A 25636-nucleotide genomic window follows, 5' to 3' on the forward strand; every position below is an offset into this window, starting at 1 on the left:
TGAGATCCCATCTCCTGTGTCCCCATGATTCTGTGTATTTCGCAGCTCATGCATTTGTGCATTGGTTTCTATTATCTTCTGACATGGCTCTCTCTCTTAGTACCTCTGACCTTGAGAGCCCATCTCATTAAAATTGTGTCCCTGTTCCCCATATTGGAGTCTGGTACATAGGAGAAGCTCAACTCATGTTTCTTGAATGAATGAATGAATGAATGATGCAAGCTTTCTGTTATGAAGAAATGTATCCTGTACAGGGCCCAGCAGATAGTGAGCGCTCAATAAATATTTATTCAATGATTCTACAAAATCAGCAGAATTTTAAAAACCGTCTTATTTATTCTGGATTTCCTTTATTTCCTGAGTTGATCTCTAGGGGTGGAACCCAAACATCTGCATTTTCATGGAATTTCTGCAGGTAAATCTGTTCAGCAGCAGGGGATGCAAATCACTGGAATGGCAGCTGGCATCAGATTAAAATAAAAATAGTATCGAGGACATACCATAAAAATAAAAATAGTATTGGATTATACACCCCATGTGGTCCCTGCAATGAGCGTATGCATTGAGAAAAACAGAAGAAAATCCCTCGACATGCTATTGCCAGTTTTTGTTAAGTGCTAGGATTTGGGTGACTTAAACCTTTTTCTTTTTATGTTTCTATTGCATACTTTTTCTCCATTTAGCTTATGCCACCTTTTAAACCACATAAGAAATAAAAAGAAGGGCAGTTGGACAGAGGAGCCCTGACTGTGTGCAGTGCTATGAGTCCTGGGGCCAGGCCCTGGGCTGCAGACTTCAGCTGGCTTCTGGGGCTGATTTCGCATCAAGTCCAGAAGTTGACCCTTAGACCCTTTCTGCACACCAGTATTCTGGTGCTCCAAGAAACTGCCCAGTGATTGGGGACCTCAGAAACTGCCGTGGGCTATTCCTAGGCACGAAGCAGGCTGCCTTGTGGTTTCCAGGACCCCACGTTAGAAATGTGATGGGATTTTGGTAAGGATTTGCCACCACAAGGTAGTCTCCAGATGGGTCCAGAGCAGAAAAGCTGAGCTGAGGTGGGGACAAGGCCACAAGGGGCATTGTGATATTAGTGACTGGGTAGTCAGCCACCTGGCAGGCAAGAGGTGGGGCAGGGCAGCCAAGTGGGACACCAAGGGTTGGGGAGCAGGTAGTAGGGGGACTGACTGGGTCAGGGAAAGCAGCTAGCCAGAAGGAGCGCCCCAAACCAACGTACTCTAAGTTTGTGGTCTCTTGGCTCTGGACCTAACCAAGCAGCTGGAGTCGTCCACAAGAGGGTATGTGTTTGCTTGTTTGTTTGATGCTGTCTTGTTCCCTTTATGTTCCCTGTCAAGGTGAGCTCTCCTTTAAAGCCATGTCAGTCCTTGTTCATGCCTCTTGTGGCCTTCATCACTTTCTGATTTTGTGTTCTTGTTTCTGGGTGTGTCTTGGGCCCTCCCGAGAGCAAGACAGAGTCCTGTGCATCTTTGCAGTCTGCATGGGCCATGGTCAGGTCCAGAGAAGGCAGTGGACTCCTTCACATCAGCTGTCCCAGCTAGAAAGGTCAAGGCCAGTGTTAGAGCCTGGAGAGCTCCACTCCAGGCCTTGTGGCTGGCTCCTGGCTTGTGCTGCCCTGGGTCGCCACGGCGACGAGATGCTCACTTGCAAGCAAATAGCATCCCCAGCAGGGCTGCCAGCCTCAGCAGTTCTTGACCTCCAGCTGAGTTGAAACCGAGAGGCTGCCTTTTCCAGCAGCCCAGCAGCAGGAGCTGAGCCCGCGGGGCTCCCTCCCTGTCCCTTTGGTGGCCGTGCTGAAAACAGATACCTCCTGCTGCCTGGGGTTTGCCGCCTCCGCCTCCGCCTCCCCACCCTGCTGCCGGGATCCATGCCTGTCTGCGTGGACCTATGGTGGGGAGGAGGCTTGGGGCAAAACAGGTGGTCTCCTCCTAACACATTTACCAGCTGTCTCCTGTCTGCAAGGGAGCCTTCCCAGGGCCTTGCTTTCTCCTGGGTTTTGGCAACTTGGGAGCCTACCTTTCTCTCAAGCCCTGGGAGTAGAGGGGGAGGATGAGGAGGCTGCTTCTGCCCGACCTCCCTGGTGGAGCACACCTGAGAGAATGAGGCCTGACCTGTCTTCCCTGCCCTCTTCTAGTCCTTCCCCCCACCCCTCCCCTGAAGCCTGACTCAGCTCTTGCTTGACACAGATCTTAAACCCTAGTCAGACTGGTCTCGGGGAGGGCAGGTGATGTGGGCCATGGCTCAGCTGTCCCAGATGGGGCAGGCCTGCGGTCTTCTACTCTGGGAAACTCTGCAGGCAGGGCTTTTCCTGGCCACCCAGCTGTCTGCCTTTCCCGGAGACAAAGACCTAAGCATGGCTCTACCCGGAAGTCCGCCGTTTTCTGCCTTTGGCAGGTTCTTTCTGTTGCCTCCTTTCCCGTCTCACCTTCACCTCTTCCCAGGAGCCCTGTTCTCTCATCACCCCACAGGTGACCTGTTCCCCGTGCAATCCATTCCCTGGTCCTCCCCGTGTAATCCATTCCCTGATCCGTGTCTCAGCCTTTATTGAGCACCTGTTGTGTACCAGACACTGGCTTGAGCCCTGGGGCTCTCGAGATGCGTAAGGCCCAGCCCTGCCCTTATAGCTTATTTGCGGTGCAATTCATTCAAAGTGGCTTAAATAGGAGCTTTATTGGATCCAGGACAGCTAGAAAGAGTCTTTCTTTAGAGGTGCCTTGTGGGTAGAAGACACCCACAGTCCTGGCTGAGCCATTTCAGCCTTGTCATGACAAGGATCTTTTATTGCTTTTCCCCGTAAGGCTCATAAAGTTTTCTACCAAACCATGTTGAAACAAAGCTTAAGGAACACACAGAATATTCTTGTTTAAAGTGAATATACACACACATGTATTGTTCTAGATAGTTTTGACATAGACATCTTTGCTGTGAGCATTTTCGCCGCACTTTCGTTACATAGCTAATTGACTGTAAGGCAGTTTTGCCATAAAAGATAAAATAACTGATTGACAGTTTGTTTTCATTTCTCCATTGACAAAGTTCTTCGTTTTATATTATGTAAACCTCAGCTAGCCCTCATAATGGTCTATATAAACCTCAGCTAGCCCTCATAGTGGTCTATGCCATGACAAGTAGATGGATGGTCTTAAAGTAGGGGGTGATGACAACTCCGTATACGGACTTGATAGAAAATACGGTGATAAACCTCACTGGAAGTGTGGAGTAGAATGTGAAGCCAGACTGCGCACCAGGCTGTACTAGACAACGGTAACATGCCAGTCATAATGGCCAAAGCTCAGTTACAAACGCATTACCTCCGTATTTCCCATAGAACTTTGGAACGTCTGTCAGCAGACGTGGGACAATCTGCCAAGAACAAACAACAGTGTAGAAGGCTTTCACAACATAATACAAAGCTCTGTAACAAATACGCAGACTAGTATGTTGACCCTTGAACAACGTGGGGGTTAGGGGCACTGACCCCCTACGTAGTCAGGAATCCGTGTATAACTCTTGACTCTCCAAAAACTTATCCACTAATATAGCCTGCTGTTGTTCACCAGAAACCTTACCGACAACATAAGCAAGTTGCTTAACACATATTTTGTATATTATGTGTATTATGTATTGTGTTCTTACAATAAAATAAATTAGAGAAAAGAAAGTGTTAAGAAAATCTTAAGGAAGAGCACAGGGTGATGTATGGAAGTGTTGAATCACTATATTCTACACCTGAAACTAATGTAACACTGTATGTCAACTAACTGGAATTGAAATAAAACTTAAAAAAAAAAAAAAGAAAATCTTAAGAGAAAATCCATTTATAATACTGTACTGTGTTTATTGAAAAAAATATGCATGTAAGTGTACCTGTGCAGTTTAAACCCATGTTGTTCAAGGGTGAATTGTATTTGGACCTTGATACCTCTTTAATGAAGGAAGGAACTTTAGTTAAAAAAAAAAAAAGCATAATACTGTGAACAGAGACTTTGAAGACAAGTGCTTAGGTACAACCCATAATATATATTTGCTTAGTATTGCCATGAATCTACACAAATTTTAAATGTATTAAAATATTTTATATTTCGCAGTAAAGTCTTTTTAATTTTGTTATCCATTTTCCACGTCCCGTTATGTCCTTTTTAATGAATGTCCTTTTTATTTTTCATGACTTGATATTTTATGGCACAATTGCCTTATGGCAATTTTATTAATTTTTTCATGTTTAATTGTGCCCTTTTTAATGCTCCTCTTTTATTCTTCATTCTTTTATGTTATATGGCAGAATTGCCTTACAGCCAGTTAGTTATGTGTTGAAAATGTTTGCGGTGGAAACACTGCAAAGATATCTACAGCAAAGGTGCTCAGCAAGAATGCCAGACACACAGATACCTACCCTCGAAAGTAAAAGGCCCATCACCCCATCCCTCCAGTGGAAAGGCTGGTGTGTGTTACCCTGGATTTTTCTTTGCAGATGTTAATGCAGCCTGTTATAAATTTGGGCTTATTTCCAGCTGCCGGCTTTCCTGGGAAGCACACAGCCTCCAGGGGCCACCGCCTGACCCCTGGCAGTTTCTCGAGATCTAGACTGCTGCCCAGAGCAGAAGTGGTGGTAAGCTCCCAGTCCTCCTTGGCAGCTCCCCCACCCCCACCAGGTTTTTGCACCAAGTCAACATCTAAAATACTGTACTGAAAGCCTCGATTGGCCAGGATTGCCGCTGCCCGGCTCCACCCCCACCACCCGCAGGCTCCTCTTCCCTTAAGGAAGGAAGACTGTGTGCAGTGTAGGAAATCTCACCTGGATCTACAGATTGGGGGACTGTGGGTTTTCCCACTCAGTCTTCTTCCCTCTGGCCATATCTCTTACCTCTGTTCTTGCCCCATCTCCTGACCTTGAGAAACTGAGTCACAGAGAATTCATAACCTTCCAGGTTGAGCAAAAAACGCCTTTTCTGGCATTCTGTCAGCTCAGTGTGAACCTCTAGTTTTTGTATGCTGACCAGAGGCTTAAATGGACAGATACGGCTTGAGCATTTCCATTTTTAAAAAAATAATCTAAATGTAGTTAAAAATTCTTTTGAGACCTGGGATTGGGGAGTGGTAATCAATGGTCTTTGTCATCACAAGGTTAGGAGTCGCCCTTCAGTCCCCTAGCAGGGGACTGTGCCTGGTGGTGGCACAGATGTTTAGAACCAGAGCCAGTCAGCCAGGGGCAAAGGAAACCAGAAAAGAAGAAAGCAGGCAGGCCGGTGGGTGCCACAGATAACATTTGATTTAGGAATGACCCCTGCTCACCATGCTGCAGAGTTGTGCTCAGATGTTTATGTAGTCCTGGCTTTATCAGCAAAGAGTGCACACCAGTGTTTAGTAAGAGGCCAGTGGGGCAAGGAGCAGGGCACCTCTCAGGGTCCAGGCAGACTCACCGGGCCTCAGCCCATCTTGCTGGCCTGCTCTTGTTATCCCAGCCCGACTCCAGGTCTGTGCTACTTCTGTACCTTCCACCTGGAACCCCTTCTCCTCCACCCTCCTTGCAGGCCAAGCTCCCCGATATCTGTCATACCTCCTCCATGGAGCCTCAGAGATGTGCCCATTCCCTTCTTTGCTTCCCCACAGCCCTCTGAATCGTTTTTTTATGTCACTTCCTGTTTGTCTGGTGGTATAGTCACTCATATATTCATTCATTCGTTCACTCACCTAATACTGAGGACCTACTCGGTAAGTGAAGTGCTGCGTGCCACTGTGGAGGAGAGCAGGGCCCGACCTTTGAGCAGCTGTCATACTGCTCACTGGGGAGATGGAGAAACGAGTAAGCAAACCCCAGCAGAATTGGGATGGACACTGCTTAGGAGAAAGGAGGCTGGGGTGGAGAATAGGGGAGCCATTAGTTAGATTGTCAGGGAAGGCCTCTCTGAGGAGGTGCTCTTTAAACCTTGAGACGCACTTAAGGTAATTAAAATGTCATCCTCATTTCCTCAGGTCCCTTGGGTGCCTGGCAGGATCTTGAACACAGTGGGTGCTGAGGAATTGTGTTGAAATGAATCTGGGCCATGACCCTTTTGTCTGGGCCTCACCACCCTGCGAGCCAGTTATCACTGCCCTTCCCGCCTTGGGCTCCCTGGCCCCACCTCCAGCTGTCATTTGACCAGGAAGAATTGGGTTACCTTGGGGGTGGGGTGGCAGGGTCCCGTGTACTTGGGTGCCGGCCAGCAGGGCTGCTCCCAGGCCAGACCTATCAGCATCAGGGGCAGGAGAGAGAGAGAGAGAATGGGGGCTGGGGACTGACTCCACAGACAGCCGATAGGCTCTGCATGTGACTAGTCCTCTTGTGTCTGGACCCTCCATCAGGGATGCTTCACCTCCTCTGCCACCACCGTTACCCCAGAGGGAAACTGAGGCCCAGAGTTTGGAAGCTGCCTCTTCTTCTTGCAGCAGCAGAGGCCGAAGTGGGACAGTTCACTGTATGCAGAGGGTGGAGGTGGGAAGTCAGAAATGCGGCAGTGAGGGTGAGGCTTGCCCCCAGCCTGCCCTCAGCCAGCTGGAGCCTGCTTATTTCCAGAGTCCTTGTCACACATGGTCAGAGCTGGAAGCCGTGGAGAGGATGTAGCCCAGCTCCCGCCCACCCCTTTGGCAAATGCTTAAGAGGCCCCATCGGTCAGGGTGTGGGCTCCCAATATGTTCTCCACATACCTCTGCTCTAGTGTGTAGCAGTTTGCCTGCTTGGGGGTGAGGGTGGGGGTGAGGGTGGGGGTGTTCTTTGAACAAAATTTGCATGTATCATTTATTTATTATGCATTTGTTTATTTTTTTAATGTGCCACAGAGTAACACATTACAAAGGTTTCCTAAATTACACATTCAAGTATTTTCAAAACAGTGAGCATGACACATAATGTAGCACAAAACCAAAACGGATTGTCGTGCATCATTGGTGTGATTCCATCCCTGCCCAGATGATGACAGGAGCTTGTCCGGTCAGGGACTTGTCATGCCCGTCTGCATGTCCACAGTGCCTAGCACTGGTAGGTGACTGTGGAAGAGACTGAGCAGTTTCTACTTCAGCAGGGTCCGCTTGGGTTTTTGAGAGTCTCCCCTCTGACCCTTGCAGCGTTTTTTACAAAGAATCTTGTACGTCTTTTGTGTGTGTGTGTGTGTGTGTGTGTGTGTGTGCTCACGCATGCGTGCACTTGCACTTCGCATCATCACACACATGGTTTGCCTTGCAGTTTTCTGCAGGGACTGTGAGTTTTTGGAGGGCAGGCGTCGTGCCTTAGCTAGCTGTCTTTGTGTCCCACAGGAGCCCCATGCAGGCCTTTCCTCAGGGTGGATTTGAATGGAGTCTTAGAGCTAGAAGGCATCCTGAATCCATTAGTCCCACCTGCTCATTTAATGGGTAGGGTCCCGGGTGAGAGGGGCTGTCGCAGGTCACAGGGGCTGAGGTATGCAACCTTCATAGCTGCATGAACAGAGCTGCCCTGGAGCCGCGCCTGAAGGGTTCCTGTCCCTGAGAGGCCTGGTGGACAGTGCAGCTGGGAGCCTGGGGTTTCCTGGAGGTGTCAGGGAAGTGCCGGGAGGGAAGGGCCCATGGGTGTTACCCCCAAACCCCCACACCAGATCTACTCTATCAGCCTCACATGGTAAGTGGGCTTCTCTGAAAGCCATTCACTGTTTTCTTTGAAATAGGGGTTTTGCTGCTTAGAAAAGCGCTCCCTTGCGGCTGGCTGAGGAGACCCTCTCCCTGTGTAGTTTGGGAGCCTGCCCTTGGGGCCTGGAGGCAGGGTGGTGCTGTGTGGGAGAACTGAGAGGCTCTGCCTCCCCCTGCCCCTCCATATGGATGCCAGCGCCGGCTCCTAGAGGCTGATCAGCCACTGTGAGCTCCCTGCCCTCCCATCGGGGCACCTCTCAGGCGTTGCCAAAACAAACAGCTGTGGATGAGGTACCTGGGCAGCCCTGAGGGCTTTCCAGACAACCACCCCTGGAAGGCCAGGCACAGCAAGCACCTTCGGCCATTTCCTCCCCCTCTTCTCCTGAGGACCTGGCGCCTCCCTACTGGAACCTTCCCTGAGGAAGGGGAGGGGCATGGAACTGACAGGGTTGGGATCACTGCCTCTCGCTCCAGCAATCTGGATCTCCTTACCCTCCTGTAGAGGGCTGAGGAGGCCTTGCTTTATAATTTTTTTTATTTGTTCCTTTTATACTTTATATTTCACAGAACTTCAGATAACTCAGGCTGTACGCAGACTAGGACTCGATAATAAATGCTTGTGGATGGAAATGAAATTAGACTGAAAGAGGTTCATTCATTGATTCATCTTAGAAATGCTTCCTAAGCATCTGCTAGACTAGCTTCTAAGTACTGAGCACTTAAGTCATACCAGGCACCTGACACTCAGGAGGGAGGTGGTGGTATGTCGTGGGGGTTTCAGAACCAGCCCGCCACCTAGCCGTATGACCTTTGGGTTGGGCGATTTGATTCATAGAAGGGGCTTAGGACAGTGTCTGGCATAAGAACTTAATACATAGTAGCCGTGATTGTTAGTACCATAGTTACAACTGGTTATTAGCACAGTTATCACCATAGTTCTCATCGTGACTTGAAGGTAGCGACTGGTATTAGCCCCATTTTCCAGATGAGGAAACTGAGGTTCTCAGAGGTAAAGAACAGGCCCAAGTCATACAAGTAAGTGGCATTGCATCTCAGGTTTGGAATCTGAGGCTTTTGGCAGCCCGGCTGTACTGCTTCTCTGGCTCTAGGCTAGGGGCCGGGCATTCGGATGCCAGCGCTAACAAGACCAGGTGCTGCCTTGAGGAGCTCACAGCCTGGGGTGGAGGCTGACACACACACAGGCATTAGTGAGTGAATTTCCGGAGGCACCACGTGGGCTCGAGTCGAGCCAGGCCGGGTGGGAGGCAGGGCAGGACTGGCATCAATGCCATACTGGATGCAGGACTGGTCAGTAGTGTTGCCAGCTAGGCCTTCCCACCTGGGTTGGAGGCAGAGCTGGTGCTGTGCCTGTCAACCGTGTGCGTGTCGACACAGCCAGGGGCTTCTTCTCGTTACCCTGGGAGGTGGCATGTGGGACAGGGTCTGAGACCAGCACTGGGCTGGGAATGAGGATATGAAACCCCTCACTGGATTCTTCACGTTGCCCCAGGGTCCCCGAACCTCAGTGTCTCATCTGGAAAACGAGAGTAGTAATGTTTGCCATACAGGGTTGTTGTAAACATTAAGTGAAATGATGTAAAAAGCAATCTCTTTATAATCCTAAATCTAGCATTTATACGCCTAGTAAAAACTACCATTTTTGAGCTCCTACTTTGTGCCTTACGCAGTACTAGGAGATTACATGTAATGTCTTATTTAATCCTCAAAAGTCCTTTAAGAATTATTGTTCCCATTTTATGGATGTGGAAACTGAGGTCAAGAGGCTCTGCTGCCTGTGATCACACCTGTGAGAGGGCGGAGTTAAGAGTCAGGCCCAGGTCTTCTCTGATTCCAGAATCACCTCTCTGTGTTCCCAGCCTCAGTTCTCTACTCTTCCCAGCCCCGCCCCTTGGTAGTAAGTTACTAAACCAACCACAAGAGGGTGTGGCTGTGGGGGACCAAGCTGAGCCAGGCACTCCTGCCAGGCCAGCCACCCAGGCCTGGAGCTGGTGGTGAGCGGGGATGGAAGGATGGGCTTTACCTGCCCATGGCCCCCGCTTGTGGTGGGAGCAGCAGGCTCTCCTCCCTGCCAGTCTGGCAAGTAAGTTTTGTCCGCCTGTGAGTCACACAGCACTGATGAGTCAGATTTTTCCTTTCTTCTTGCCTAGAGCAGCTGGGGAGGGGGTGGGAGATTTTCTTAGGAAATAGGACCTCCCTCCCTCTGCTCTCCTACCGTCCCCCTTGCCTTGGAGCTGCACATTTTCTCTCCAGAAGTTTGTGGCTCAGCTCTGGAAGAAGAATCTTGTGTCTACAGAAGAGGGTGTCTGGGTGCTGGCCACACGTGGGAGGCATGAGAGATGAGGCTCCGGGCTGAGTAGAGTCAGGAGGGGAAGGGCCCTCCTTGCTAGTAAGGAGAGTAGGTAGCTAGTCCAAGCTGTCTGACTCCAGAGCCTCTTGTTTTGGCTTACCCTGTCCCTTCTGCAAGCAGGGGCTTAGGCCATATCCTCTGGACAGTGCAGCTGGGTTTCCCCAGGCACAGGGTCCCCTGAGCTATCCACTTTTTTACCTGATGACCAGTCTGACTTCAAGCCTTGAAAAGACTGTCCAGATGGTCAGCCTCAGGCAGGCCTGGGGTTCTCCCTGAGCACCCTCCCTGCCAGGCCCCCTCAGAGGCCTAATTAAACAGTCGGAGCGGCCAGCCAGGCTGGGCAGCCTGGTTCCAGATCAGTGCTTTTCAGCCCCGGCCATATATCAGAATCACTGGGAGAGCTTTTAAACCCTTCTGATGCTCAGGCCATATCCCATAGCAGTGAAATCAGAGTCCCTGGGGGTGGGTCCCAGGCAACCATGTTTTTGATACACCACGCTGTATTGCCTCTCGAGAGCCTGCCCTCCAGGAGCTGACAGTCAGGTTGCAGGGGCAGCACTGTGTGCAGGGAACATGCCTGTGAGGCAGTGTGTGATTCAGGGCTGATGTGGAATGCTCACGCGCCATGGGGTCAGGGGAGGGGAGCCTGTGGGTCCGGTGGGAAGAGGGCTTGCATCCTGCATCCTGAGGGACGGAGGTCGCGACCAGGCAACACATGGGAAGGAAACAGGGAGGACACTGGCCTGACAGGGCTGGTGATTCACAGGCTGTAGATGAAGAAGGGGAAAGAATGAGTCAGGCACAGCTGCATGCAAGGCCTGAGCCTGGCTTGGGAGAGCGAACGTGCTCAAACGAGTTCTCTGTTGGTCCACAAACAGAAGGTTGTGGGTCTTGAGTTGAGCCACATGAAGAAGTGAATGAGCCTTAAAAAGACGGGGTTCCAGATCTCAGGGATGTCAGGCATCTGTTGTGTGCATGTCGCTCTTGACCACATCACTTCGCACAGAAACTCTGGAGCATTTCAGTGTCTCTGTAAGGCGCAAAGGAGAGAGGCATTCGCGTTTGGCAGATGTGCCTGGAGAGGTTAAGTGCCTTGCCCTGGGTCACACAGCATGGATCACAGTAGAAAAGGTCTACTGACTCAGGTCTGCTGACTCCAGGTTCACCCCACTCAAGACACAGACCTAAAAGACGGACAGTAACTTGGGGCTGGCTCCCAGGAGAAGCCAGGCTGTGAGCGAGCCCTGGGATTGAGAGAATGTAGAGCCACAGCCGGTGGGGTGGGGTTGGGGATTATGGGGTCTTTTCTAGCTCCAGCTTCAGCAGTTCTGGACAAACTTGTTGTGTTCGTTGTGGAGGCAGAGGGGTCGGTGCTCAGATCGAGGAAGGCAAGAGCCCAGAGCGCCGTGGTACTGGGCAGCCCTCACCTGGGCCAGTCGGTGAGTTAGCTTAGTGCAGGGGAGGGTGAACAGGATGGCAAAGAACCCGGAGAAACCGTAGAGGAGGAAAAAGTGGGCTTCCGTCTGGAGAGGAGGAAAATGTCAACCCCGTCAGAGAGGTTGTGACTTGTTCTGTGTTGTTCCAGAGAACAGAGCTAATGGATGTTAGGTCAGAATAATAATGTTAATAATAACAATGGCAAAAACAATTTCAGTGGCCGCAATAAGAGCCTAATCTGTAGCAAGTATGGTGCGGGTGTGTGTTTGCCTTCAGTTGAGGAAGCAAGAGCCTGGCCTGGCTGGGTGTTAGGGAGACCACACCGGAAGTGTTAGGTTAGTTGATTTATTATGTATAATTTTCTTGACTGTATTAGTTAATTTTTTTTTAATTTAATATATATGTATATATCTTTCCTCCTCCCAACCTCCCTAAGAAGTGGGCTGTTACTACCTCCTACTTCCTAGAAGACTAGAAAGCTGAAGTCATTTACTCAAAGTCACGTAGCTAATTTATGATGGAGTCGATGTTCAAACCCAGGTCCCTCTGACTCCAGACTATGGACCTTCAGCCCCTGTGTTTCTCTGTTGTGCTGCCTGCTGCATAGCAGGTGCTCAGTGAAGGGTGACGGTGACACTGTTAACTTTCTCACCACTTGGCCCATCCAACGTGATAGGCTTCCTCTTGGTGCAGTCACTGCCTCGTCTCCAGAAGTGCCTCCGGCAGGAGCGTTGTGTGGGGTAGGAACTCCGTCTCCATCACCAGGCCCCAAACCAGCCACGCGGAATTAGAGTCTGTTTCTGTCAGGCTCACAGAGGCCTGGGTGCATAGTTAGGCCGCAGTGTGCTGGGAGGGCCCAGCTCTCAGATTCCATTCGTCTCTAGTGAGAACAGGAGGGTCAGGCAGACTCGAAACTCCTCCACGCTGATGCTCACTCTGAGGCGCGTTCTGCTTGCTGCTTTCCCATTGGTGCATCTGTCACCTCTCACACTCCTGACATTTTAGTAAGCTAGCTATAATTCAGCTTCCACTGGCAGCAGAGCGGTTTGACAGGAAGAATTTACCTCCCATCCCCACTTCACACACACACACACACACACACACACACAGGCAAAAGCTGTGGATTTGGGACAGTTCACATCACCTCTCAGAGCCTCGGTTCCCTCGTCTATAAAATGAAGGGGTTAGGCTAACAGACTTTAAGGTCACTTCTGGCTTCAGGATTCTGCCATGCTCTGGGGCGCCTGCCTGGGGGAGTGGCGCATGTCCGAGTAAAGCCCTTGTGGCACTTGACACCCAGTGAGAGGGAGTCTCCGGGAGTCAGAAGGCAGGCTGTGCCTTTCGGCCTCCATGCACCTGGCCACCATGCCCCCAAGCCCATAGGGACCCTCCTTGACAGCGGGGCTGTGGAAAGCACAGTGGCAGAGATGACCTGTCTCTCTTCCCTGGAGTCCTGAGGTAGCAAGGGGAGCTGGCCAGATACCAGAGACCTTTCTAGCAACCTCTGGGGAGTTCCTGTTTTATTTATTAGCCACCATCCTCCCTCTTCTGCCCCAGGACAAGTGCTGACCCTCTGCTGTGCAGCCGCACAGGGAAGCAGGCATACATCAAGACCGCTCTTTGTCCCTGTCAAACTTAACCTCATTTAACCCCTACATCCTCCTGCACTGTGATCTGGAGACTAAGAGTTCACTACAGCAGGAGTTTTCAAAGTTTTCAAAATCACAGCAACTTTACGGGGGAAAAAAGGATAGGAACCTTTCATTCTCTTAATTGCATAGTGATAATAAGCACTATTGACTTGGCGTGATTGCTAATTACAATAGTACTGCCTTTTAAGCATTGGGTAGAGTGGTCTCTGTGATCCTTACAGCAGTCCCATGAGATGGAGGTTACGTCCTCTTTACAGATGGGAACACCGAGGTTAGAACGGTGAGGTTGTCTGCCCGTGCTTACACGGGTGGTCAGTAGCCGAAGCAACACCCCCCACCCTTCCATGTCTGAAGCCATATGTAAGTGGGTAGCCACATTGGAGAGAGAAGGTTTGCCAGTGTCTCTTAACTCATAATTACCTATAATCTAGGTTGCCAGAAAACATGTAATCAAGGTTCCTTCTAGAGCTGGTACCACTTTCACACTCTGGCCAGGACTTTGGTGCACCTGGAACAAACATCAGTATGTGATGAAGATAGGAAGGAAGATACTGGGGCACTGGGGTGGCTCAGTCAGTTAAGTGTCCAGCTTCAGCTCAGGTCCTGGTCTCACAGTTTATGAGTTCCAGCCCTACATCGGGCTCTGTGCTGACAGCTCAGAGGCTAGAGCCTGCTTCAGATTCTGTGTCTCTCCCTCTCTCTCTGTTCCTCCTCTGCTTATGTTCTTTCTCTCTCTCAAAAATAAATAAATAATTTTTTTTTTTTTTTTAAAGGATAGGAATATATTCACTACAAGAAAGGAACTGGCCGGGGTGTTTTGTTGTTGTTGTCATTGTTGTTTTGGTGGTTGTTATTTTAAATTTATATGAACCTGAGACAAGGAGAAGTGCAGTGATTTCCCAAATACTCAATGTTTTAACTCAGGAAGTACAGTATTTGGTAGCCTCAGAAAAGGAGCTGTTGGTTGTATGTCAGGTTAGATCCCAGAAACGTCCCTGAGGATTTGGGTGTTCTGTTTGTAGTTGAGATCAGACAGCCCAGTTTTCCACCAGGGAATGGGACAGAGGGATGACTGGGGGAAGTCAGCTCGGGGCAGGGGAAGAGTTCAGTCAGTGCCTGGCCCAGGAATGCCACCTTTCGTCCTGTCTGGCCACTTAGAGCCTCCTGGCCGGGGGGCCAGGGAGCCCTGGGCTGGAAGGATAAGGCAGAGAGTAGATGAAGGCCCTGCTCCCCCTAAACTCACCCCAGTAAATGTGTCCGTTGTGCGCGAGTGCAGTGAAAGCGCGTACTGTCTCTGCAGTTATGTGTGCCCCCTTGTCCACACCCACTGCCCAAGCAGGGGGCCTCTGAGCAGGTTTATTTTTCTTGGCTGCACTCTCTCCAGTTGCCAAGAAGGTTCCAGGCCCTCACTGGGCATGGTTTCTGACATCCAGCCCTTCTTCCTCCAGTGGGTTTCCTCCCTGTATACCTCAGGAACTGGTTTGTTCCCTTCTGGACTCCCTCCTCTACCGCCCCCTTTCTTCCTAACTAACTCTCTTGCTTACAGGGATTCCTTCCAGACAGCTCCATCTGCTTGCCCAACTTTGATCTTGCCTCTCCCCTCTCCAGCTCTCCCCACTTTTCCTAAAGTGCCTGCTCACTTCATTCACTCACTCGCTGAGTAAACAGTTACTGAGACCTGCTGCATGCCAGACCCTGGGCCTGCCCTGGGACCCCAAAGATGAACTGGAGATGAGCCCAGCCCCAGGGGGGACAACCAGTCTCATCACAGAGAACTGCAATTGCCCTGGGCTGCGAGCATTGCCACTGAGCCTGGTACAGGGCTCCCAGAGGAGCCTTGGTTCCTTCAGCCCTGCCCAGGACCACCTGGGACCTGCAGGTCCCGGGTGGTGATACAGTTTAGGAAGCCTGGCTTGTCGCTTAGCAACTGGCTCCACCCCTTTCCCTCCCTGAACCCTGGAGCTGGGCCCAGGGGGAATGAATGGGGAAGAAGGGCCCGTGCTGAGGAGGCCCCAGCTAGCAGAGCTGCTGGCAGCACTTTCCCTTTGAAGGTTACCCCAGCTCTGAGGGTCATCCTGGGCTAAGTCTAACTATAAATACCGCGCTTCCTGAAGGGATTACCTGGGCTCCCCTTCCCCTGTCTGCACCCTTCCCTGGCTGGGCTGATCCTTCTTCTGGGGCCTGCTGTTCTTTCTGACCTATTAACCCCTCCGCCAGGTGCCATACTTGAGCCCCATCTTACCAGTCCCCAGCTTCCCAGCTGTGACTACCAGGATGGGAGGGGAAAAGGAGAGATTCAAGTCTGCATCCTGGCCAAAGGGCCCTTGCAGCCCAAGATGTTGGGACAGGGAGATCCTTGTCCCTGCCTTCTCCTTCTGCCTGGAACCTCATCTCTCACACCTGCCAGAGCAAGCCCAGACTTGTCACATAATCAGTACTCCTGGGGAGGACACTGTTGGCCTCATCCCTGGAGTTCGGGGCCTGGGATGGAGCTTGGTAACCGAGTGTGGAAATAGAGCTTGGGGATTGTTGAAGGTATAAATAGGGCCGTCTCCTGGCTTGGGCGGACTGACTGTCCTGGGAAATCTCTGGTTCCCTTGGCTGGCCTCAGACTTGGTGTCACATCCCAGTGGCTCTGTTGTACCAATCCCCAAGGCCACAATAAGGACCTCTTGAGGTATGATATCAAGAAGCAAAGGGCCTAGCTTCTCCTAAAAGCAGACCTTTCCCCTGCTTCCCCTGCCTGCCCACAGCTGCTCTCAGCCGTGATTCCTCCATCAGGCTCGCCACCCTGTTCACTGGGTGTTCATCAGCTCCCATTTTCAACTCGGCAGACACTTGCTGAGACCCTGCACCAGGCCAGGCATGCTGTGAGGCCCTGGGGTGTTCAGAGGGAAGCAGCCGGGGCCTGTCCTCCTTCTGTAGGTTCTCGAGAATCCCCTCTTTGGCGTCGTCCTTCTGAATTAAGCAGGGCGAAGCAGGTGGTGGGCGTGCACAAACGCTCATGAGCTCGGAGACACAGCAGCTCCAGGCAAACTGGCAAGGACCTTTAGTGTTCTCTCCCACTCTTTTCAGTGCCCTCTCTTGGGGGTGGTATCGCCAGACACCATTCATTATCCAGGCCAGACCACAGCGTCCACCGTCATTATCCTCCTCCGACCCAGACATTGCTCCAAACCTCTCCTCCCTCATTGCTCCAAACCGGCCCTCAGCAGCAGCTTCGGGGTGATCCGCCAAACTAACTTATGTGATGGTGCCATTCCCACTCCTGTTTTGCTGTGTTTACAAGTGGAATCAAGTAGGTACTTGATTCCCAACCGCTCTGATTCTGATTCAGTGGGTCTGAGGTTGGACCCTGGAGTCTGCCTTTCTAACCAGCACCTGAGAAGATCCTAACACAGGTGGTACGTTGGACAGTCCTTTGAGATTCCAGCTTTGCCTCTGTACGCAGCAACCCACACTCTCTGCTCAGTCACAGATACCTTCTGCTGTTCCCGTGCACTGTAATCACAGAAACCCACAGCTTTCACGGGCGTTTGGACCTCCCCGTGCAGGTGTGCACCTATACTACAGAATGGTCTTTTGTTGTTTCTTAAATCTCCCTTCTGTCCACTTCATTAAGGATAAGGACCGTTTCTTTGACTCCGTCTTTGATCTGGCGCTTATTTAGGACAGGTAGAGACAGAAGTGCAAGCCACCAGATGGTCCCATTGCGGAAACCAGCAGCTCCTGCCCAGCCCCTAGACAGAATTGCCCAGAGTCACCAATAACGGAAATCCTAGAGGCTGTGGCCCTTGGGCTTTCCAGCTTCTCACACCCCCCCCCCCCCACCACCACCAAAACCCCTCACTCAACTTCCCAGACTCTTCCTACTTTTCTGTGGCTGCTCCCTGGAACTTTACATACCTTTTTTCTTTGTTAACACCTTCCACTGTATTATTATTACCAAACTCATAAATGCCTGTTGTGGAAAACTTGGAAGATAGAAGCAAAAAAAATTTCTTTTTCACTATGCCAATCAGCTAGAACTACTGTTAACATTTTGGTGTAAATCCTCCCATTCTTTTTAATATACATAATTTCTCATACTCTTTTTTAGAAGCAAAAGCTGGAGCATAGAGCACTTGCTGTTCTGTAAACTTTTTTCGCTGTTTTGTGGACACTTCTCCACATTACTCAGCATCACAGAGTGGCTGCTACAGAATGCGCAGGTTTTCTTTAGCCTTTCTCCTGCTGGCGTGCATTGAGCTTGTTTTGAACTTTCCCTGTTTAAAACTGTGTCGAGTGAAACGGCTCCGTGGATAAACCTTCGCCACACACTTGTAATTATTTTCTTAGCATACATTCTTAGAAACCAAATCTCTGAGCCAAAAGGAGGCACATTTTTGAGTTTTTTGGTACCATACCAAATGCCCTCCAGAAAGTTTATACCAATTTGTGTAGCATATGAGAGTGTTCACACCCTGTCTACTGCCCAATGTTTTTGACTCAACTGACTATAAAACATCGTGTTTTTTTTTAAGTAACTGAAATTAAAAATATTCATCATCAATTTGCTTTTATGTTTGGGTTAAAAGCTTCCTTTTAGGTTTTTGTCTGTATCTTTGCCTAAATTTATAAGCATCAGATTGTAGGGATCCAGACATTTTGGCATGTCTCTTACCCATGCTTGCCTTGGGCCTGGAGAATTTTGCTGGGTATTTTATGCTGTATTTGACTCACTGTTGAAGGGAGCCAGCACCTGGCCCAGAGGTGCTGTGGCTGCCCCCTACTGGCTCCAAAGTGCCATGACAGATGCAAAGGCAACTATTGGCTCCTGCTGTCCTTTCCTTACATCCACGCTCCCTGTTCCCACCATCACCCCCTACCCCATTCTCATATTTTCTAGTGTTTTCAGCCTGAAAGAACCAACGTACAAGGTGAGGAATTTTTAAATCGTTGCAGCCCAGATGACTGCAGGTGCTATTAACAGTTGCAGATGCGCACTTGCGTCGTGTCCATCTGCGGGTGGGTCTATGATAGTTGGAAAGCATTCTGCTGCCTGTGTGCAGGGGAGGGGACTCTGAAAGCCAGGTATGTGAGCAAAGCATCCCTCAGGTGACGACTTTGAAAGGGGACGCCACGGGGCTATTTTTATTTTAAGGAGACAGTGAGAGGCATGTGTACATGGTAATACTTCAGGTGTCCTGGTATCACCAGTCCAGCAAACTCAGTTGTCGGGAAAAGAGCCAAAACCTGACCATTTGATGGGGGGGGGGGGGGAGGGCATCTGAGCGGGAACAACAGATGTCCTGGAGCCTAGTCACTTTCTTCTTTAGGAAGCCTCTTTCTTAGAACCAGATGCTCTCGATTTTGAAAGTACTGAAAAGCTTTCTCAACCCTTGGCAGATTAGGAGCTCGTTAGCTGGACCTGACCTGGACCCATAGGAGCCACAGGTAGATGGAGAACAGTAAGGAGTGACATCTGGCAAAGAGGAAGGAGATAGGAAAATTGTAAAAATTGGCTTAAGAAGTTAAAAAGACAATCATGTCACCAAGTAGAGGGTCAGAAGTCCCACACCCCAGAGGTCCCACACCCCAGGGTGTCACTGCATGACTGTGAATCCTGGTTGATCAAAGTTCTTGCTAAAGGACTAGAGAGAGAAGGGGTCAGAAATCATGAAGCAGAGCTATTTCTTTGATCCAGGCTAAAACAACTCTGGGCCAAACTTCCACAAATAATGTTTGGACAAAACTGTAACCTGTCTCTCCAGTGCCTCCTTTCTCTTTCACACTTAAGCCTCTGATTGATCCGGTTTTGATGTCTGTGGCTGGTGTGAGGTAGGGATTCTGTCTCATCGTTTCCTGTATGGAGAACCTGTAGTCCTAACACCGTTTATCAGTAGTTCATTGTAAAGAAAAATCACCTGCATTTCTCCTCTACTCACGTAGAGTACTTCTGATGCCAGTTTTGTGGGTGTTTTTCCCACACCAAGAAATTCTCCAGTTCTCTGTGGACACCAACTCACGTCCTACTGTTCTATTCAATTGTGACACTACCCAGAGTTGGTGCAGACCTCACAGGATGAGGGATCAATCCCACAAGACTGCCCCCAGCTTCAGTAAGTAGTGGGTCCCCAGGTTACCCACAACTTATGCCCAACTTGACTGCAAATCAGAGGTTCCCATGACCCTCTCCCTGTGTTCAAGAATTTGCTAGAGCGGCTCACAGAACCCAGGAAAACAGTTTACTTAGTACTGCTGATTTATTACAAAGGACATTTTAAAGGATACAACTGAATAAACAGATAGAGATACATGAGGGGAGGTCGGGAAATGTCCTGAGCATAGGAACTTTTGTTCCAGACTTGGGGTCTACCATGCTTCCAGCACATGGATGTGTTTACCAGTCTGGGAGCTCTCCAAACCCCATACTTTTGGGGGTTTTGTGGAGGCTTCATCACAGGTGTGGCCAATTATTAACTCAATTTATAGCCCCTCTCCCCTCACCAGAGAATGTGGAAGCAGGGCTTCAAGTTCCAAGCTTTTCATGGAGCTTACCAAGAGCTGCCTCATTAGAACAAAAGACACTTGTATTACCCAGGAAATTCTAAGGGATTTAGGAGCTCTATATCAGACATTCCTGTCACTCAGGACATTATAAAGGTTTTGGAGCTGTATATTAGGAGCCAGGTGAAAGACCAAATATTATCAGAAACCAGGAGCAGAAAGCAATATATAGATTTATTTCACATCCATCTTACACACACACCCCATCTGCAATGTTCCTTCTCATTTTAATCATGTTTCTGTATATGCCTGGGTCTATTTCTGGGCTCTCTATTCTATCCTGTTGGCCCATTTGTCTGTCCCTGTTCCAGTCCTGCACCCACTATAGTTTTATAATTAGTGTTGGTAATGGTAATGCAGGTTCTCACCTCAGTCTACGCTAGCAGTGGCTTTGTTTTTCTATATAAACTTTAGAATCAGCTTGCCAAGTTCCTTTGGGGCAGGGGGTGGGGGAACCCCTCCCAGTTAGGAATTCCCAGTGAGGAATTTCCTCCAGTTTAGAGGAAAATGGACATTTTTACGATCTCTTTGAATATTGTTTCATCCTCATTCTTCCTGTTGTATCCTTCTGGAAATTCTGATTTAAAATATTAGACCATGGGGGCGTGTGTGTGGCTCAGTCAGTTAAGTATCCGACTTTGGCTCAGGTCATGATCTCACAGTCCGTGAGTTCAAGCCCAGCATCCAGCCCTGTGCTGACAGCTCGGAGCCTGGAGCCTGCATTGGATTCTGTGTCTCCCTCTCTCTCTGCCCTTCCCTCACTCATGCTCTATTTCTCTCTCAAAAATAAGTGGACCTTAAACATTTTTTTTTAATATTTAAAAATAAATGTTAGACCATGTAAATTTCAAGTATTATGTTTTTCAGTTCTAGAAGTCCTATATGGTTCTTTTAATTTCCTCTTGGTCATTCTTTATAATCTCTTTTTCCCTGTTCATATTTTTAAGACTCACTTATTTTTTTTTATTTATTTTGAGAGAGATGGGGAGCATGAGTTGGGGGGCAGGGTCGGGGATGGGGGGGAGGCAGAGAGAGAGGCAGAATCCCAAGCAGGTTCCCCGCCATCAGTGCAGAGCCTGAAGCAGGGCTCGAATTCTTGGAACTGTGAGATCATGACCTGAGCCAAAATCAAGAGTCAGACGCTTAACTGACTTCGCCACCCAGGCGCCCCAAGACTCACTTATTTCTTAAACTTGGTATTTCATAGTCTGTGTCTGATAAATCCCATATCTGAAATCTTTGTCCATCTGATTCTTCCATCTACTGTTTGTGCTAACAAGGCTAATATTGCCTTGTTGTATGTTGTGAGTTTTAAAAATGACACAACAAAAACAACTATGACCTTGTCATTTATTTTCCTTGGACCTTTATCCTGGGAATTCTTTGAGGCCTGGCTTAAAGTTGTTTTCCCACAAAGGATTTGCATTTCCTTCTGCTAACCCAGGAGCACTTTAAAGTAAATGTCTGGCTTTCAGAGTTTTCTGTCTGTGCTGGTAGCTGGTAGCCAGCAAACCCGCAGGAGGGCCGTTTGTGGATTCAGTCTGACCTGAGGTGGAATCCTCACTCTGTCACTTACTGTGTGACCTCAGGCAAGTCATTTGATCTCTCTGCCTGTCCCATCATCTGTGAAATAGCTATGAACACCTAGCGCCTAAGGCTATTGTGAAGCTGAACCAGGATAATATATATAAATACAGTGCTCGCATGGCGTTCTTTCATACAATTGGTAGGGAATGGATGGCTTGGTCGTCCCCGAGGAGCCCTCTCCTGCCCCAGCCCGAGGGGGTGGCCTGGGGGCAGACCCCAGCTCTGGTTCTGTGCCTCGCCTGTAGGATATGAGTTTTATCGAGGGAGCTGAGTGATTGAGATCTTCTTCCTGTGGATTATTCTGCCTTCAGCTTTGAGATGTCTGAGCCTCCCAAAGCCTCTGAGAGATGGTTCTGCCCACAGTCTTGACTTGTCTTGGAAGTCACTTGGGGCTAGGTAACAAGAAAAATGACACTTAACAGAATTGTTTTCTTCTTCAGATGCTGCAGGGGGATTTTTGGTTGGTTGGTTATGGTTTTTTTAAAAAAAATACGCTTTTTGTAACTGTATGCTAGAACATTAATAACAAGACATTGCAGTTTATCATTTTTAATCATGGGAGTATATGTTGACAGTATTTAAATGTAATGTAAAGTATATTGGCATAAACAACTGTTAGGTCCTTTCCATAACAACGAATATAAAAACGAAATTTAATAATATGCACGCAACTGTGTTGAGAAAAATGGGGAAAAGGAAATACGTTTAGGTGTCCACAGTGGTTATTTCTGAATAGTGGAAGTCTTGAGTAATTTTTTTTCCCCAGCGGCAGCAAGGTACAGACGGCAGTGAGAGGGTGGCCTCGGCGATCAGAAAGCCTTGTGTTGGCTGCCTGGGTGACTCAGTCGGTTAAATGTCCGACTCTTAATTTCAGCTCAGGTCCTGATCTCACGGTTGTGGGGTAGAGCCCCACGTAAGGCTCCATGGAGCCTGTGTGGGATTCTCTCTCTCTTTCTCCCTCTCCTCTCCCCCTCCCTATTTGTGTGCACACACACGTGTGCTCTCTCTCTCCAAAAAATTAAAAAAATAAATTAAAAAAACCGGAAAGTTTTGTGTTAAATCGGTATTTGTGTGGCCTCAGGCAGACGATAGGCCCTCTGGGTCTTTTCCCCCTCTGCTGGGTTTTGAGGATCAGATGAACAGTGGGACTAAAGGGCCTGCCCTGTGATCTGGCACAAACTGGCTCCATAAATGAGAGCAGTTTTTATTATCACACATCAACATTCTTTACAGATTTTTTAAAATTCCAAACATGTACTCCTTTATAATCAAAGGGTCCAGTTACTGGAAACAACAATAGCAGGCACTGTATGTTCTGCTGACAAAAATAGTTTACATCCCCAGGTTGGGCGTGTGCGGTTTCCAGACTCTTCCCTGATGGTGGGAAACGGCCCTGGTGTTCAGGAGCCACTGCTGGGGAGGGTTGGGAGATTGCTGACGGGTGAGGGGTGGGCGAGAGGGCTGGCCGCAGCCTGGCTTTGGAGGTGCTCAGCCTGTCCCTTCTGTCCTGCCCAGGGCGCAACGAGCCCCTGAAGAAAGAGCGGCTGAAGTGGAAGAGTGACTACCCCATGACCGACGGGCAGCTGCGGAGCAAACGGGACGAGTTCTGGGACACAGCACCTGCCTTCGAGGGCCGCAAGGAGATCTGGGACGCCCTCAAGGCCGCCGCCTATGCAGCCGAGGCCAATGACCATGAGCTGGCTCAGGCCATCCTGGACGGAGCCAGCATCACCCTGCCTCATGGTGAGCGAGCAGGGCCGGGCTTTATCCCCGCTGGAGTGGGGGCCACCAGGCTGCTCAGGGTGGAGGAGAGCCGGTGGCCAGCCACACATCGGGAGTTTTTCTCCGAGCTTCTAGGTGGCCGGGGTGGCTCTTTGCTTGTCCATTCAGGCAACCCTTACTGAGCATGGGCCAGGAGTGGGGACGCAAGGAAAAATGAGACACGGTCCCTGTTTGTCTAATGAAGAGGTAGAAAGGCACCAACAAACCTCAAAGCAGTGTGATGGGAGCAAGCTAGAGTTGCTGAGGTACTTCGGGATCTCAGAACATCTGAGGTACTAACCTTCTGTGTTGGGCATTATTATGTGCTCCGTACTGAGCGAGAAGCTTCTACTGTATTATCTCATTTAAGTTCCTAACAGTCTTATGGAGCCATGTAAAGTAGAGGGTACCAGTGGAACTCTAGAGTCACAGACGTGGGTTTTAACAAATGTCTCTGTTTCCAGTAGTGTGCTCCTGAGAAGGGAGCTTCTCAAATTTAAAGTCTCAGGAACTTATAACTACAAAGGGGGATACCCACCTAATAGGATGGTTGTTAGGACTCAGAAAGATACACGGAACATCCTTTAGTCCAGTCCCAGCACTCATTAGGTGCTCAAGGCACGGTAAATATATTACTACATGCAATACATAGTCCAGGAAGGAAACTGGGGCCCACCAAGGTATAAGCCGTGAAGAGCAGACCTGTGTTTTTTCATTCCCCCTTGTAACCCCAGCACCCAGCACATACACGCAGGGGAGAGTTGTTGAATGAGAACATGGAAAGTGATTCAGTTTGCCAGAATTGAACAAGCTAGTACCTGGTAGAGCCCGAAGGCCAGCCCACATCTTCCCGAGTGTACCTTGAACTCCTCCCATCTGTATGTCCAAGGGACACTTGGCTGTAGGGGAGGGTTCGGGGACTGTGGGGTGGCCATGACAGGTGTACTAGTTTGCTCGGGCTGCTACAACAGAATACCACAGATTGGATAGCTTATTAAACAACAGAAATTCATGTCTCACCGTTCTGGAGGCCGGGAAGCCCAAGATCTAGGTGCCAGCTGATGTGAGTTTTGGTGAGGGCCTTCTTCTTGGCTTGTAGATGGCCATCTGCTTGCTATGTCCTCACGTGGTGGGGAGAGAGCATGCCTGAGTGTCTCTTATAAAGCTACTAATCCTGTTGGATCAGTGCACCACTGTATGACTTCATTCAACCTTAATTACTCCCAGATAGGCTCCCATCCTCAAATACAGTAGCATTGGGGGTTAGGGCTTCGACATAGGAATTTTGGGGTTCCCCGGCAGACTCTGATTGCCCTGCTTTTCCCACAGGCACCCTCTGTGAATGCTACGACGAGCTGGGCAATCGCTACCAGCTGCCCATCTACTGCCTGTCACCACCTGTGAACCTGTTGCTGGAGCACACTGAGGAGGAGAGCCTGGAGCCCCCCGAGCCCACGCCCAGCGTGCGCCGCGAGTTCCCATTAAAGGTGCGCCTCTCCACAGGCAAGGACGTGAGGCTCAGCGCCAGCCTGCCCGACACGGTGGGGCAGCTCAAGAGGCAACTGCACACCCAGGAGGGCATCGAGCCGTCCTGGCAGCGATGGTTCTTCTCTGGGAAGCTGCTCACAGACCGCACACGACTCCAGGAAACCAAGATCCAGAAAGATTTTGTCATCCAGGTCATCATCAACCAGCCCCCACCACCCCAGGACTGATGAGCCCACGGACCCTGGGAGGAGAGGCCGAGGAGGCCTCCGCGGGGCTGAGAGGCCTCCCGGCTGGGCACCAGGTCCCCCCACCCTGCTGCTGCCTCCAAGTGCTGTTACTTTCCTCAAGGGCGCCTCCCACCAGATGGCTGCTGGGCAAGCCGTGAAGGGACCCTGCCTCCCAGGGGCACCGTGGGCCACCAGCGCCCCACACCCAGGAAGCAGTGCTGCCTCACACAGGCTTTGCCAACCTTGTCAGAGGAAGGGCAAACTGGGGTGTTCCACCCTGCCTCTCTCCCGCAGCAGGTTCGAGCCACAAGGGCCAGCCCGGAGGCGCCTGGAGCCCAGATCTGTCGTCTGGTGCTGCCGGCTGTGCTCACTCCGGTTTTCTGCTCAGGGTCTGAAGCAGCTGCTGTCCCCTTCCCCTGCCCCCACTCCCTGACTCTGCCCTGGGCCCGGTGCCAATCCCCTGGAGGGGAGGGGATGGCTTGTGAGCCCCAGGGGCAGGGAGCCCGAGGCCGGCCTCTGCCTCTCCCTGCCCCCCGGCACAATTGGCAGAGATGGGGCAGGCTGGTGGCCGGAAGGCTGTGCTGTCGTGGCAGGGGTCTGCACAGGGCCATCTCCTGGCTGTAACCCAAGCGGTGGGGGGTCTGCAGCCTGGTCATGGCCCATAACAGGTCCCTGTGTACAGACATATCTGCATATTTATCAATAAAGCCTTTTGCTCCTTCCTTCTCTCTTGCCTAGCTTTGACTCCGGTTCTCTGGCAGCTCCGTGGAGCCCCGGAGCCAGTTCTGGTGTGGGAGCAGGTGGGTGTAAGGCCTCCCCGGCTGCTCTGTCCACAGCAGAGACTGCAGGAGCCTCGAATCACTAGTGTTCCAGGCCCTGTGTTCTCACGGGTCCTTGGGAAAAACCACTTCACT

At 50.2% G+C, this 25636-nt stretch overlaps 1 protein-coding gene across 2 annotated transcripts in view; it reads left to right on the forward strand.

The window, feature by feature from the left end:
- UBTD1 (ubiquitin domain containing 1) overlaps positions 1 to 25444 on the forward strand; it is a 55398-nt gene extending 29954 nt beyond the window's left edge. For both annotated transcript variants that reach the window (XM_043597156.1, XM_043597157.1), the window contains exons 2-3: positions 22762 to 22989; positions 24337 to 25444. In XM_043597156.1, coding sequence (XP_043453091.1) covers positions 22762 to 22989; positions 24337 to 24722 — 614 coding nt within the window. In that variant the 3' untranslated portion in view covers positions 24723 to 25444. The remainder of the gene's footprint in view (positions 1 to 22761; positions 22990 to 24336) is intronic.
- The last annotated feature ends 192 nt before the right edge of the window (positions 25445 to 25636 follow it).

Source organism: Prionailurus bengalensis, chromosome D2 (genome assembly GCF_016509475.1).
Source record: "Prionailurus bengalensis isolate Pbe53 chromosome D2, Fcat_Pben_1.1_paternal_pri, whole genome shotgun sequence".
NCBI lineage: Eukaryota > Metazoa > Chordata > Mammalia > Carnivora > Felidae > Prionailurus > Prionailurus bengalensis.